Below are 14225 nucleotides of genomic sequence, written 5' to 3' on the forward strand. Positions count from 1 at the left end.
TAACCTGGACGCTACCCTGAATGCCAAGGCACTCCCAGCATGCAGCACTGAGCCTTCCTGGCTAACAACAGCAGGCTACAAACTCAGAGGGGTCAACATGAAAACATTTCAGGTGCTGTGGGGTTGGCAGAAGGGAAACAGTTCGCTGTATTTCGTGAACTTGCTCTTGCTCTACATGTTTATCTGAAGGGGCAAGAGCGATGCAGAGCCACCAAGGAGGCAGTAAATTAAAAGATCATTGCATGTAATTGAAATGTTTGGCTGGGATTCCCGGAGGCCTGGTAGGAAGAATCCCTGGGGGGAAGGAAAGGAAGATATTTTGTTTGATGCATGTTAGCGAGGAGGAAACTGAGCCAGAGTGCCTGCAGGGCCAAAAGAACTGCTTTTGGTGACGTCACATTTCTGACTTGTCTGTTAGCCTCTGCTTAGCAGCGCTGTAATGACCCCAAATTGCAGCTGACAGATTGGTGCTGAGAGTTTGTCTCATTGAGGCTACCGCGTGCGGATGGGCCATTACTCTTTCAATTTTGGTCTCTGCTGCCTGTTAACATACATTAGGCTTCTCCATATGCTGCTTTTTAGCCTGGCGTCCGGGGCAGCTGCCTGGGCCTCCGTCCCCACCCACACGCTCGGGCCCTGCCTAATGAAAATGGATGACAGGCCCGGCTGAGTAATGGGACACAGATGGACCAAACGGCTTTCCACTTTGAAACAGATTTTCATTTAAGAAAGACTCAAAAGATGGTGAGGTTTTTATTCGTGTACCACTGTAATCCCCCTCCCACCCCATTTTTCAGGCAGGTCAGGAATTCAGCGTTGCACACTTTAACTGGACGTGGATGTCTGCAGACAGTGCTCGGTTAAACAGCTGCTTTGCCACGATGAACACAGCCACAGCAAAAGGAGAGTGCAGAAACACACGGGAACACATCGCTGAGGGGACTGCACAGCGGGTATGCCAGTCAGGGGTCATCTCCCAGCAGGACTCCTTGTTCCTCAAGTTATTCTTGCTGCTAATAGTGCTCGAATTCCAAGAACAAAAGGGCCCAAGCAGAGTCCAAGTGCCAGAGAGGAGCCAAAACACCTCCATGTGATTTGTGGGCAAACAAGGCTCATCTTTTAAAGGATACCAACGTGGTCCCACTCACTCAGCAACAGATGTGCAGAGCTGAGGCATGCAATAGGCAAACATCCGCTGCAAGGCGGGCGCAATCAGCGTCTTGGGCCAAATGTCCTGTGCTGTAGGGTGCCACTGCAAGCCTGCAGCCAAGAGGTGTTTTGCAAACAGCATTTCACACATTTCAGCCCATTTTTTGGGCTAACTTGCTCTCGGTGGCCAGCCTGGGGCATCAGATACTGAATTGCACAAGGACTGGTCAGGACTCGGTCACAGCCTGCGTTGTCACACTCACCTGGGGGGGCCATGTGGAACAAACTCACCTTTGCTGGCTGCTCTTCCCTACGTGTCCTGTGGTGCACCCTCAAGGAGGCAGTTCCCTCACATTCGGGGCTTGTACCTCGCACTGGGAAGTTCCCAGGAGCTCGTGAGGCCATCTCTACCTTTCCAAAGTGCTCCCTGTTATTTATGGTTTCTGTCCTCGTGCTAAATCTCTCCAAATCATTTGGAAATAATCTCCTTAATGCTAGGGCAGTTGGCCCATGACATCTCATTTACCAGGCAGTCTATCTTCCCAGAGAGGTGAAGCCTGCTCACACGTTCTGAGAGACAGGGCGAGTGTCTGTGAGTGCACGTGAGAAAATGGGATGGGACGCAGGAAAACAATTCTCCCCAAATCCTTCGGCCTTCATTACAACTCTTCTTTTAAGTGCCAGCTCTGATTTACGGCCTGCCATTCAGAGGCCATGAAGGCCTGCAGCCAGAACTGACCGGCTGTCAGACCAGGACTTCGAGCAACAGGAAACACATTAACCTGTCTCTCTGCCTGCCGAGATCCTACAAATGATATAGGAGCTGACAAAGACGGGGAGTTCTTGGCACATTACTTCCATGCGGAGCATTTCTTGGGGCTGGGACTGTTCAGAGGTGGACATACCCCTGAACCAGGTGCAGCGATATGGATGTAGACGTATCTCGCACCCCAAGAAAGAGACTTCCTAGACTGTGACCACACTCATGCTTGCTTCTTCCAGGCTCTCTGATACACCAGCTGGAACTTTGCCTCCTGTTAAACAGGAGTGATAACCTCATTTGATGCAGAAGAACCCTGGCAAAGGTGGATCATCTCATGAAGACTCCTTCTTGAAAGCTGCTAGTTAATTAAAAATGGAAGCTACAACTTATCCAAAAAGAAGAATATACAAATACACGTCTGAAATAGCACTTTTTCTGTACGCACTCAGTAGCTTCATATTTTTGTGTGATGCCACAGTAATCAGAAGAATATTGTCAAAATGAAGCATGCTGAAGTGAGGGAGGACATTCCCTTACCTCAGTGCCCTGGGTTTATGAGCCCCTCGCAGCAGTGTGAGTCACACACTACTGAGACCGCTCTGCAATACGGAGACATTCCCATTTTTACTCGGCAATGCAGTGAAAGGTCACCAGTGGCATTTCTTCTCAGTTACTCTGCTTCTAGCCCACTCTGTTCCACGGCATGACGAGCTGCCTCCAGGCACCAAAGTGGATCAGTTAGCCTTTTCGGAAGAGCAATCACAAGGCACTTTCCAGCCTGCTGGCTCCCAGCAGTGGGTAAATTCATCAGTTCACAGACGAAGATGAGCACTGCTTGCAAGCCAGTATTTAAGAGCAAAAAGACTGCTGTTTGCTCCCCATGGTTTTGGGCTCCAAAAGGGAACATCCATGGCTTTTTAGGCAGCTGCAGCTCCCTGCCTGTACACCTGCACCTAAGTTTCTGGCAAGGGACCTCTCACCACGGGACTGATTTGCATCTGACTAGATTAGCAGCACAGGGCCAAGAGGAGAGGCAGAGCTCTCACGGCAAAGGCTTGTGTGGGGACATGCCCTGACCTCAGGGTTTTGTTCTGCAGCAGGGACTCACCGTGCAGTCTTGTCCCAGCTAGAAGAGTTAAAAGCACTGTTTAAAATATCATCTTGGAAATACTCTCCTTCCCCTTTCTCTATGAATTAAGCTGCTGCCTGTGCTAAGCTCACCAGCCAATGCAGACCAACACACCCAGTGCCATCCAGACGACCAGCTCGTTTTCAAATACATAAAAAAGGCACAACTACACCAGCTAGATTTGCAGACTCTTTTCCTTCCACGCAACAGTGACCAAAGCTACAGATGTGTCTGTAATGATGGGCTCTAAAACCATCATCTAGCGGACCAAGAGCCTCCTGGACAATTTCTGCAATGCACAAGCCAGAACAGGCAGCTTTGCACTGCCATAAATCCTTGGCTTCTTCCTCTCTGTCAAGAGGAAACTAACGCAGACCAGCCAAGCACAGGCTGGTGAGACAGAGGGCATTTTTAGCAGCAGACTTACCTAGCCAGGAAACAATCTCACGATAGGAAGGAGGCTTAACCTCGAGCCAGATTCAGCAAGGTCCCAGCTACAAGATCACATATAATTTTTTACATTACATGTTAATTAGTTTTAAACAAGAGTCCTCCAGGCCCCCGAGGTACTGCTAGAGCAGATAATTCCTCATTCCCAGCTGAATGCCCTGAGCCCACAGAGACATTCTGCCCTTTCCTGGCACAGTTACTGATTTCCTTGTGCACTGCAGTCCTGCTAGACAAAAACCCTTACCCGGCCCAATCTAAGCCATTCTCTGGGGAGGCAGAAGACATGGATTTTTTTTTTTGGTGACTGTTTTGAATTGAAGGGCTTCCTTCACCTCCAAAATACTTCCTCTGAGACTTTATACAAGCCCCACATAATTTTAACAAGTGAGAAGCAGACATGCTGGAAGGGTTGAATCTGGATTCCAACAACTCTCTCCAAAGCTCCTATCTTAAGAGACTGAAATATTGGCTTATTTTCATTAAGTACCTCCCTCTCAAGGCTGCAAAATGAGATACAAATCTAAGAATGAGAGCTCAGTCAGCTCCAGAGGTGCTGGAGTCAGCAAAGAGAAATACACAGACCAGACATGCCTGCTACAAGAGGGCTCACAGGCTCAGGACAGGTAGTTAAACTGATCTCCCTTCGTGTGACACACAAATGCTCCTCAGTAGTCTGGGTTACAGCCTGATAGCTTCTAGAGTCTTTGGTTGTGTTCCCAGCCTAATGTAAGGGCTTATTCACCCAAGCTGATTAACAGCAGCATGCTGTTCACAGAATATCCTGAGTTGGAACGGAGCCACAAGGATCACTGAGTCCAACTCCTGGCTCCACACAGGACCACCCAACAATCAGACCCGGTGTCTGAGAGCATTGTCCAAACGCTTCTTCAACTCTGGCAGGCTCAGAGCTGTGCCCATGTCCCTGGGCAGCCTGTCCCAGTGCCCGACACCTCTGGGTGCAGAACCTTTCCCTAACCTCCAGCCTGACCCTCCCCTGTCCCAGCTCCATGCTGTCCCCTTGGGTTCTGTCGCCGTCCCCAGAGAGCAGAGCTCAGCACCTGCCCCTCTGCTCTCCTCATGAGGGAGCTGCAGGCCGCCATGAGGCCTCCCCTCAGCCTGCTCTGCTTGGGGCTGAGCAAACCAAGGGACTCAGACATTCCTCAGACATGTTGCCCTCTAGACCCCTACCCTCTGTGTAGCCCTCCTTTGGAAAGCTCATGGTTTTATGTCTTTCTTATATTTTGGTGCCCAAATCTGCACACAAGTACTCGAGGTGTTCTCCATCAGTTCCTGTCTCACTTAGGCGGCACAGGCCCTTTGACTCCCAAATATTTCCTGCTTTAAGAATGTGGTAATTATTATGAGATAAAGAACACATCTTTAACCAGAACATCTATTCTGCAGTAATGATCTGTCAGAATCTTCATTCTGAAACATCCCCCCGATGCTGACAAGCCCCAGTTTGCTGTGTGTCTCTGGGTGACTGATTTTTACGTACCTGTACTTCTTCATCTCCATATGCAGAACACACTATGAAACAACCCCTGCTGTAGTGGTTACTTTGCCTGTACCTCCTTACAAATCTCTGAAAAGCTGCATCTCTTCAATCTCTGTTGGAACAGCAGAGCGCACCGTCCAATCCCCAATCTCTGGTGTTTGCAACATTGAGACCTTCACACTACAGCTTCCCCAACACGCGCCATACACTAACACTGCCTGTTCTGACCTGTTCTACAAATACTGCGGCACTCTGGCAGCTCCCACCTGCTCCCTGACATCCCCCCTCTCAAACTCTGCATAGACAGGAAAAATCCATTGTGTAGGACATTCCCCCAAGTCACAGAGAGGTAATTGGTACTCAGGATTTCCTATGCTGCGTGTCTTACATAAAGCTTCCATGCACTCTGAACGGTCAAGGTAACAGCTTCTGTCACTGAACAGCCTTTGTGGAATATAAAATGCATCTACAGCCTGCTGCTGAGGGTTGTGTGAATACAGGAGCTCAGAGAAGTAACAGAAGCTAAATCTTCAAAGCCCACTTCACAAGTAAGAGAGGCTTTCAGAGCTTAGAGAACAAGGTCACTGAACAAACTATTTACAGTGACTAACAAATAGGCGGTGAACAAAGGCCTTATTTGACCTGGGCTACGCTTCCACTCAACACAAGTTGAGTTGTGGCAGGACAGGCAGCAGAGCCACAAGCAGAGCTACATGTGGCATCATGGCTGGAACACAGCAGAGAGCACGGTCTCTTGGATCATTATCTCCCAGCACCAAACCCAAGGCGTGAGGCAAATCTAGCCCAGAGTGCCAAGACGAGAACAGCAGTGCTTCTGTGTCACAGAAATATTGTCGTTTGTTGCTATCTAAAAAGCCAACTTATCAGATGGAGATTGTCAAAAACACCCCTCGTGTCAGTCTGTTAGCCACTGGATCATTCTCCATGGCCAAGGGCTGCCCCAGAATTCACTCACCTTAGTGGTGAAAGGACACCCCTTTAGTAAAAACCAAGCTGATCTTTTCCCAGTTTGCCCAGTGCTTGTATCTGACTCTTTATATTCCATCAAGCTCAAAACAGAGTTTTATTTTTTAAAATACGTGGACTCCCTACTTTTCAAATCCACATTTAATGCCTCTAAGCAGAGCCGAAGAAGATAACCTAAGACACCTCGGCCAACCATATACTAGATTCTTCCTGCAGTTTTGGGTTTAACTTCAGCTTTCAGTAACTATTACTGATACTAAAGGCTCCTCACAGGCCACACATTGTTTGAAAACGACAGATACAAAACCACCAGACTATGCAGTACACTTCTGTTCCCACTAAATTTAATTCCACTTGCAAGCTATCTGATGCCAGCCAGAACCTTAGTGAAGTCTGGTCAGACTGAAACTTCCTCCCTTTTCCCAGGCTGAAAATTAACAGTGAAGTATTGATTCCCCACTAGCTTACCTGACAGTACACATTAAAATGTGATTTTTACTATTAAAAGCACATACAAACAAATCATCAGAGAAGCTACTAAATATCACATTAATACCTGACTAGTTCCTCCCTGGTATCTGTCCACCTACACATTTTGATCGCAGAGTACATGAGATTTACTCTGTTTTCAACATGGAACAAGCTACCTTGGTCTCCTTCATATTTATCACAGGGTAGAATATGCAGAGTTACGTCTAGCTACTGAATATACTGTAGTTTCACAGCTGAGCTTGTCCCTGCAATAATTTCTTCACTCAGTTGAAGCTTTATGCATAAGCATGAGATAGCTTGAGATGTGTGTGTGTGTGTGTATAGTGATTACCACCGTACCGTGCACTGAGTTAGGTGATCAATGTATACAACTGACTTTGAAAGCTTCCCTCCTAGTAAAATAAAGCATGTCTTTTTCACTTGTTCTTTTTTTTTTTTTCCTTAATCTGGAGGTAGTGCATAGGCATTATTCATTTGCTCATTCATACATGTGCACATGCACAAGTATTCTGAGGTGTGATTTTAAAATACGTTGGCTGAGTCAAAATAAAAAAAAAACACACAGTCCCTTCTACTTGACATATACTATTATAAGACCCACAATTATTTAGTGAAACGTTTAAATAATAAAACACCCATATATGACACTATTTATAACTCTTCAGTTATGCCCCTCCCACTGAACCTGATTTACCACGCTACAGCCCCTAATGTTAGATGCTGTCATTGGGCAGGATCTAGCATCACTTCAGCCTCAGTACACTGACTTACCAAGGAAACTGCAGAATCACATCCAACTCAAGCACTGATTTCAGCACTGATGAAAAAAGCTGACTCAACTGTGTTGGCCCCTGTCCATAGCACGTGCACTGGTGGTGCAGACTTCCTGCTGGGTGCTCAGCCAGTGCGCCTCTGCCTGCATTAGCAGGAACCATCTGCGGGGATGAAAGAAGAGTTCAACTTCCAGCTTGACTTCCAACCTCAAGAATAGCCTCACTACTCTCTCCTCCAGGAACCACTAAATAATACAGAGTGCAGTTTGCTGAACTAGCAGTTTCTGTTAGGGGTAATCCCTATCTCCACGGGCTGTGGGGTTTCTCCTTTTCACCATACATAGTCTTCAACATTATTATCACAGATGAGATTTAGCAGTAGACAATAAGGCAACTCCTACTAGAATAATTCCAAGATACCAGTATCTTGGTTGGTCTCATGCTGCAACAGAGGTCTTAACAATAATGGCTCTTACATGGAACTTCTCATCCATCTACCTTTAGAAAAACAATACAGAGAGATGAGAATCACCACCCCATTATAAGTACAGGGAAACTGAGGTATTAAAAGGGGAGTAATGATAAAATGTGAACGCTAGCAGCAAAGCAAGGCATAAAACCAGGTCTCCTGCATCCCAGCTGGGTGCTCCAGGCAACACAGCTGGAAAGCTCCATATCCCATTACCCATATACTGAGTCACTGAGTTCCCCCAGCAAGGATCTTATTTTTCATTATGGAGTGAAAAATAAAACAAGCCACAGGGCTCTAACTCCTCCTGCAAGCCAGAGAGACACAGCCAGAAATTCCGATGGCAAACGAGGCAGTGAAAATGCAGCCTGACACAGAGCAAAGTGGCAGAGGCAAGCCAGCCGTCTGGGTGCCAGAGTGGTTGTATCACTCATTATTCGGGGAGAGCGGGGGAGTCTGAAGCGTTACTTCAGCTGGAAGAAAACAGGCTGGCTGCTGATTAATCCAAAACGCTGCTTGGAGATGGGAGACCTCATGGTCGCCAGCCTCCAAAAACAGAATGTAAAGGCTCAAAACCAAGCCACTACAAATAATTTCCTTCTACTTCTCACCAGTGGCCAGTCAGGCTATGCAGGCAGGCTCAGTAACTTGTCTTCTTTGTGTGACCATTTCCAGAAATACAACACAGCACCCCAAAACAAACTGCTACTACTAAGCATTTAAGCAAATGGAGCAACTGAATGTCGTATGTCTCTCTGCCCCAAAGTATTCCTGCAAATCAGACCTAAAGATACAAGAACAGGACCCCAGCCGCCTCCTACAAATCCCTCAAACACATCTACCTATAAAATCTGTACTATTCCAAAATGGAGCTTCAACAAGTTCCTCAGTGAGCCAAAAGAAATAAAGCCACAGTCCTTACTGCTGTGGAGACAGCAAAGGGCACCCAAGAAGAGGAGCAGCAGCAATGTGGAGTTTTGTGAGTTTTTTTTAAGACAAGGTGACAGGACTCCAAGAAACCGTGAGAGAACCAGAGTCGAGCCTGGCTCATGGGATTACTCCAGCCCAGTATAGATGCAGAGCCCAACATTTCAGACACACTTACAGCCAAAGGGCACCAGGGAGCTGCTCTCACGACAACCTGGTGTCACACCAAAGGCAGGCCAGGGCCAGGCCCTCCTCCCACAGCCCCAGCCACCCCTCTGCCACATCCCCCTGCTGCCATGAAGATGGGAGCATCCCCCCCCAACCACAGCCAGTATAGAAAAGGGCCAAAGGGGTTTGCTCTCCTACATACCCAGGCTTAAACCACCCTTTCTGGCACCTATTCCTGACTGGGGACTCCCCCAGAGGGCTCAGTCATGTCCCAAACTGCTGCTGCCCATGCACAGCCAGGGCAAAGCCAGTTCCTGGGCCTTACCCCACCACAGCAGGGCTGCACACACGCACCTGGTCCCTCGGAGGATGAGGAAGCAGCTGTGGGAGCCTTAAGGACTGGGGAGAGAAAGAGCCTCGGCCCCACCTCCCACCCTGAGCCCCCTCATGGCTGTGAAGCCCTCTTTCAAAATGGCCGCCTCCCCACACGGCCACCTCCCAAAATGGCGGCCGCCTCCTATGGCCCCCCCAGCCCCAGCAGGGCGCAGAGAGGCAGACACGAGTCCCCGAGGCGCCATGCTTTATTCTCAGGGGTGCAGGATTAAAGGAAGGGAGCTCGGGGGACGGGATGGGTGTTCACAGGTGGGCAGGGAGCCCAGCGGGGCCAGGCAGGGTGGCACTAGCAGGAGGTGAAGGTTTTCCAGAAGAAGTTTTTACAGGGGGCCTTGCGGTCCCGCTGCGAGAGCTGGGCCAGTCGCCCCAGCGTTGCCCGCTCTTCCTCCAGCTTGCCCTCTTCTTCAAGGTCCGGGGAGGCCACGTCCACGCTCTCCAGCAGCCCTGCCAGCATCTTCAGTATGGCATCTTTCCGCAGTTTGGTCTGCTCCTGTGGGCAGAGAGCAGGGGAAGGTGACAGAGGTCCCAGCCCTCGTGCAGACACCCCCTAGGTAATTTGCAGAGTTCACCCAGTGAAGGCTGTATGTACATCGATGTAACTGGAAAGGAGCTGCTAACAAATAGGCACAAATTAGCTGTAAAGTCCCTTGCTGCCTGTGCTAATTAAATTTCAGTGAACGCCAAGCTGCCTTCTCTCCTAGTAAGCCCAGGCTCCCTTCACTGTCCTGACTGTCCAGCATTCATTCTGGGAAGGTCAGGGAAGAGGCACAGAACACTGAGCAATGTTAAATTGAGCACACGGGGGGCCACAACCCACCACAAAATGCTGAGAATTCAATGTAACACAGGGGAGGGTCAGGTACCCTCTAACCACGCTCTCTGTTGGCACCAGCATTTGCTAAGGACCATTTGGTGAGCTTATAAGGTGGACAAACACAGGCAGCGGCAATTGTATTGAGTTTCCTTCACAGAATGTTTACGGATATTTTTGAAGCATTTTCTTAGCACTAATTACTAAACTTGTTTCCACACAAAGAGAAATTAGATGTTATGTTTGTAGCAGCAGCAAAGATAAAAGCCAGTCTGTGCCCATCCTGGGTTCCTAGTCCTGTGCTGAAAGTACAGAAATGTCTTGAACCTTAGGGAGATGGGCTGGGACATGGGAACTCGGCTAAATGTGTCTCCTGGGTCATGTCTTCCTCATAAGCTGCTTTCCTAGCTGTAAGTGCTATATTTTGAAATAACCTGCTCCAAGTAGAGCCACAGACGAGCCCTGTGACGTTAAAAGCCATCTGCTAAAGATTCAGCTCCTTAGTGAAGAGAAATGAAGTAGCTATACTAAAACTCTCAGGAGATGAACTAGCTGCTTCAGACTCAGGGGTGGCAGAGCTCAGCCGGCTGTTAGAGGATATTCCTTATGCATGATCGGCTGTGGCTGTTAGTGAAATGAGACAGCTCTTCCCCACGCCAATCCATTGCTAACATCCTTTCTGTTTTTTGCTGTTCTTGAGTTGCATGAGATGAAGACTCTTTGGAAGCAGCTGGAGACCTTAGCACTGATGGGTTACGACACACCTTTGGGTAGCTACGCACTCAGTTCCCTGTACTGCTTCCACCAGCACATCAGAACGTACAGATCTTTCTTTTGCATTGTTATGCATTTCATGGTAGTTTATACATAGAATTCTGATATTCTTCATACTTAAACCATTTGTTTGAGTTACAGCCTACAGTGGTGACTGTAGACATTGCTTCAACAGTATTTAAGATTTTTTATCAGTTTGTAGAATGCTCAGAAGAGAATCATATCTATTTTGATAGATACTGAAGTCATTATTTTGTAAGAAATCTTGTAGAAGACAGAGTCATTACACTTGAATACATTTTTTATCAGAGCCTTACTTACCGATTTGTTCTATATAACTTGTTTCTTTTTTTCCTGGCAGCTAGCATTTCCTCCAGATAGAGTTCACTTTTTAAGCACTGGATTCATTGCTGTAAGAATGTACAGCTGAAAGTTTACAGTTATCCCCAGAAGGGTTAATCCCAGCCAGCTGCAGAAGCCCTGATCTCTAGCAGAAAGCTATCCCTAGCACCTCACCCTGTATGTTTCTTTCTTACAGCCAGTTTTGTTGTTAATGGGATGTGAGACCACTCCTAAAGCAGCAAGACACTGATGCATGAGCTGGAGCCAGCGCTAAGACAGAAAGAATGATATGGTTACACACAAAGGAGAAGTTAGTGCCTTTGAAACCAACATTGGGATCCTTCACTTGTCAGAGTAGCTCCTATTGAGGACTGAAAAAACAGCAGTATTACAGATACAGCTGTGAACTGGAGCGGCAGAGTGCGACTGAACACAGCTCAGAGGAGCCTCAGGGATGGCAAGGAACAAGCAGGTGAGAAAACTGCGGGGCAAGGGCAAGCAGCACAGAGCACTCGCTTGTGATAACGTTATGCTATTGTTTCCTACCCCTTTGGCCTCTTAGGGAAATAGTCCAGCAAAACAAAGTTATTATAGTGCTGTAGCTATTATAACATTAGAGTTTTGCCAGTTGGTAGGATAATTATATTGCTATAATAAGTTCTGCCACTGCACAGAGCTGTGCTGGTTCAGAGTGTAATTATTCTAGCAGAACTATGTCGGTATAACTCCCATTGTGAATACTACTCTGGAAAAAGCAATTTTATTCTGATATAATTACTTCATTTATTATTCCTCTGTTACTTTCCTACTGAACCCATCTTTTAAACATTTGTCCTTCCCATGAGTCCTATTTAAAATATCATCTCCCTTGATCATTTTACCAATTATGTATCTTTTCTCTCCCTCCCTAGTACTCCGCTTCATTCTCTCATGATCTTTCAGCAATCTTATTTTCTCTTTCTCCATCTCCTTTCTGCTCTGTTCTCTTTGCCAGTTTTTCCTTAGTTTAGACTTCACTTTTACAGATCTCTGAAGTCTGCCCTGGTACCTTTCTGAAATAAACTGGCTAGTAAGCTGTAGTAACAACCCCTGCTTCAGCAGTGCATGAAGCTGTAGTGCCTTGAAACACAAAAAGGTAGAAGTGCTTACATCAGGTAAAGCCCAATTGCCCTTTTTACCCCTCCCCTGGCTTCAGCTTGCTTCTGCATGCTCCCATCCCACCCAGCCTCCTGCACAGGGTGCATTATACTCACCCTACTGTTCTGTAATGCGAGTCTCTCTTCTCCGGGCAGTGCAGTGGCTCTCACGCTCCACACCAGCAGCAGAACGGACACCAGGCTGGCCACCAGCTGCATGATGTACAGGCTGTGACTACCGTGCTGAATTAGGAAGACTGGGAGAGGGAGCTGTTTCTGGGCTCTCTTCTGCCTCAGACAATGGCTGCAGCCCCTTTTATAGCCCTCCCCCTAGCCCAGTGGGTGACGCAAACAATTAAGTCTATATCAAAGGCAAATTAGACTTTGGAGAGGTTGTTAACACTTGGCTGCTTGAGTGGGATACTTCAGTGCCTCTGGGCTTTCCATGTGCCAGACCTGTAGACACTGAGGAAGCGAAGGTTTGGGACTCTCCAGTAACATGCTGTTTCTTCACCCCCACAAATTGTAGGCACTATCTGTGCCTCCCCTAGTTAGCTGAATTCTGCTTGGGAACATAATGTTGGCTAGAATAGGCCACCAGCTTGCACAAACCTCTGGCCAATGCTGGATGATTCAGAGGGAAGAGGCAAAACTTCTGGCTACCAGTACAGATACAGACTTGGACCCTCAGCCCTTGATGTCCAAACAGCTCTGGCCTCGAGGGGTTTTTGGACCTAGATCTCTGCATCCAGCGACACATCTCACAGTGGAACACCAGTATGCCTGGCTTCCCAGTTATTGGTAACATGGGGACACAGGTTGCACAGTAATATTTAATATACACAGTAATATTTACACAGTAATATTTAATATCTTGCAAATGTACTTCAGGCTACCTGGAAGCCAGTTGGTGGTTATTTCTTTTTTTGTTTCTAGTGTTTTTTCAATGTGTCTTGAACCAATCCCAAAAGTATAGGTCAACACAGCGAATCCCAACTTGGAGATGCTGGATTTAAATGTATTATAGGGAAAACAAAGTACTGAAAGGCTGGTCAAAGCTGAAGCTGCTCTGTTCAATGAGACTTCATAAAAAAAGCTTGTGATGTGCTGACACTGACTGCAGGCTGCTTGGTACGTGTTCTGGCCATTGCTGGTCTCTGGTTAGCAGAACTTAGGAATGTCTCCCCCTTAGCACAAATGCTGTCACACCTGAGAGATTGGTTTGTGGGCCCACAGGTGCTTTTAAGTACTGCTGCCTGCTTTCCATTGCCCCTGTCGTGTGGGGATGGCATCTGCTGTCTCCTTTCTGTGAGACGCAGACAGAGCTAAGGATCCCAACTCCCAGCTAACCCAGCAGCACTCACCTTGTGGCAAGTCCCCTTTCTGACCTTAACAACTAACCCCAACAGTCAAAAGGTAAATTGTTATACTAATTTAGCACATAAAAAAACACAGTGAGGTGACGTGGCCAAAGGGATGCTGTGGTAGAACTAAGAAAAAGCTGTGCCCCACTTCCACTGCTTACCAGTGTCACAGATCCTGGAAGCAGCATGATGAATCTCTGCCTGCAAATAATCCAGCTCCTAATGCCAGTTACACCACTCTGGATGCTCTTGAGAGCAAAGATGCCATCTCTTCCATACATTTTTTCAGAGAAATCCCAAATTCCCTCACTGAAAGTTATGAAGAAAAAAATTTAAGTGATGCAGACTTGTGGGGAAAAGTGACAATCCAGCAATTGAATTAAACCCAGAAATGGATCTTTCTGAGAACTTTGTAACCCCATTGCTTCTCATCCCCCCTTGTGAGAGCAAACTTCTATGTGTCAGTTTCAGACGGAACATTACCCATTTATTTTTAAACTGATCTTGCTAGTTTATCAGAATTGCTGTATTACCCCTTCATAATGGATTCTGTCAAACACTTCCCAGCCTGTCTGGGGTCGAGACAGAGAGCAGTGAAAT

At 47.2% G+C, this 14225-nt stretch overlaps 1 protein-coding gene and 1 long non-coding RNA gene across 2 annotated transcripts; both read right to left on the bottom strand.

The window, feature by feature from the left end:
- Positions 1 to 399: 399 nt before the first annotated feature.
- On the bottom strand, positions 400 to 9140 carry LOC139999278 (uncharacterized). Its single transcript, XR_011804648.1, has 3 exons — positions 9008 to 9140; positions 7240 to 7403; positions 400 to 3038 (listed from the first exon to the last, which is right to left on the bottom strand). It is a non-coding gene; the product is annotated as an uncharacterized lncRNA (long non-coding RNA).
- Positions 9141 to 9370: 230 nt separating this feature from the next.
- CORT (cortistatin) lies at positions 9371 to 12659 on the bottom strand. Its single transcript, XM_005021277.6, has 2 exons — positions 12379 to 12659; positions 9371 to 9688 (listed from the first exon to the last, which is right to left on the bottom strand). Exons 1-2 carry the CDS (start codon positions 12478 to 12480, stop codon positions 9485 to 9487), a joined length of 306 nt encoding a protein of 101 aa, XP_005021334.1. The 5' UTR covers positions 12481 to 12659; the 3' UTR covers positions 9371 to 9484.
- Between the last annotated feature and the right edge of the window lie 1566 nt (positions 12660 to 14225).

Source organism: Anas platyrhynchos, chromosome 22 (genome assembly GCF_047663525.1).
Source record: "Anas platyrhynchos isolate ZD024472 breed Pekin duck chromosome 22, IASCAAS_PekinDuck_T2T, whole genome shotgun sequence".
Taxonomy (NCBI): domain Eukaryota; kingdom Metazoa; phylum Chordata; class Aves; order Anseriformes; family Anatidae; genus Anas; species Anas platyrhynchos.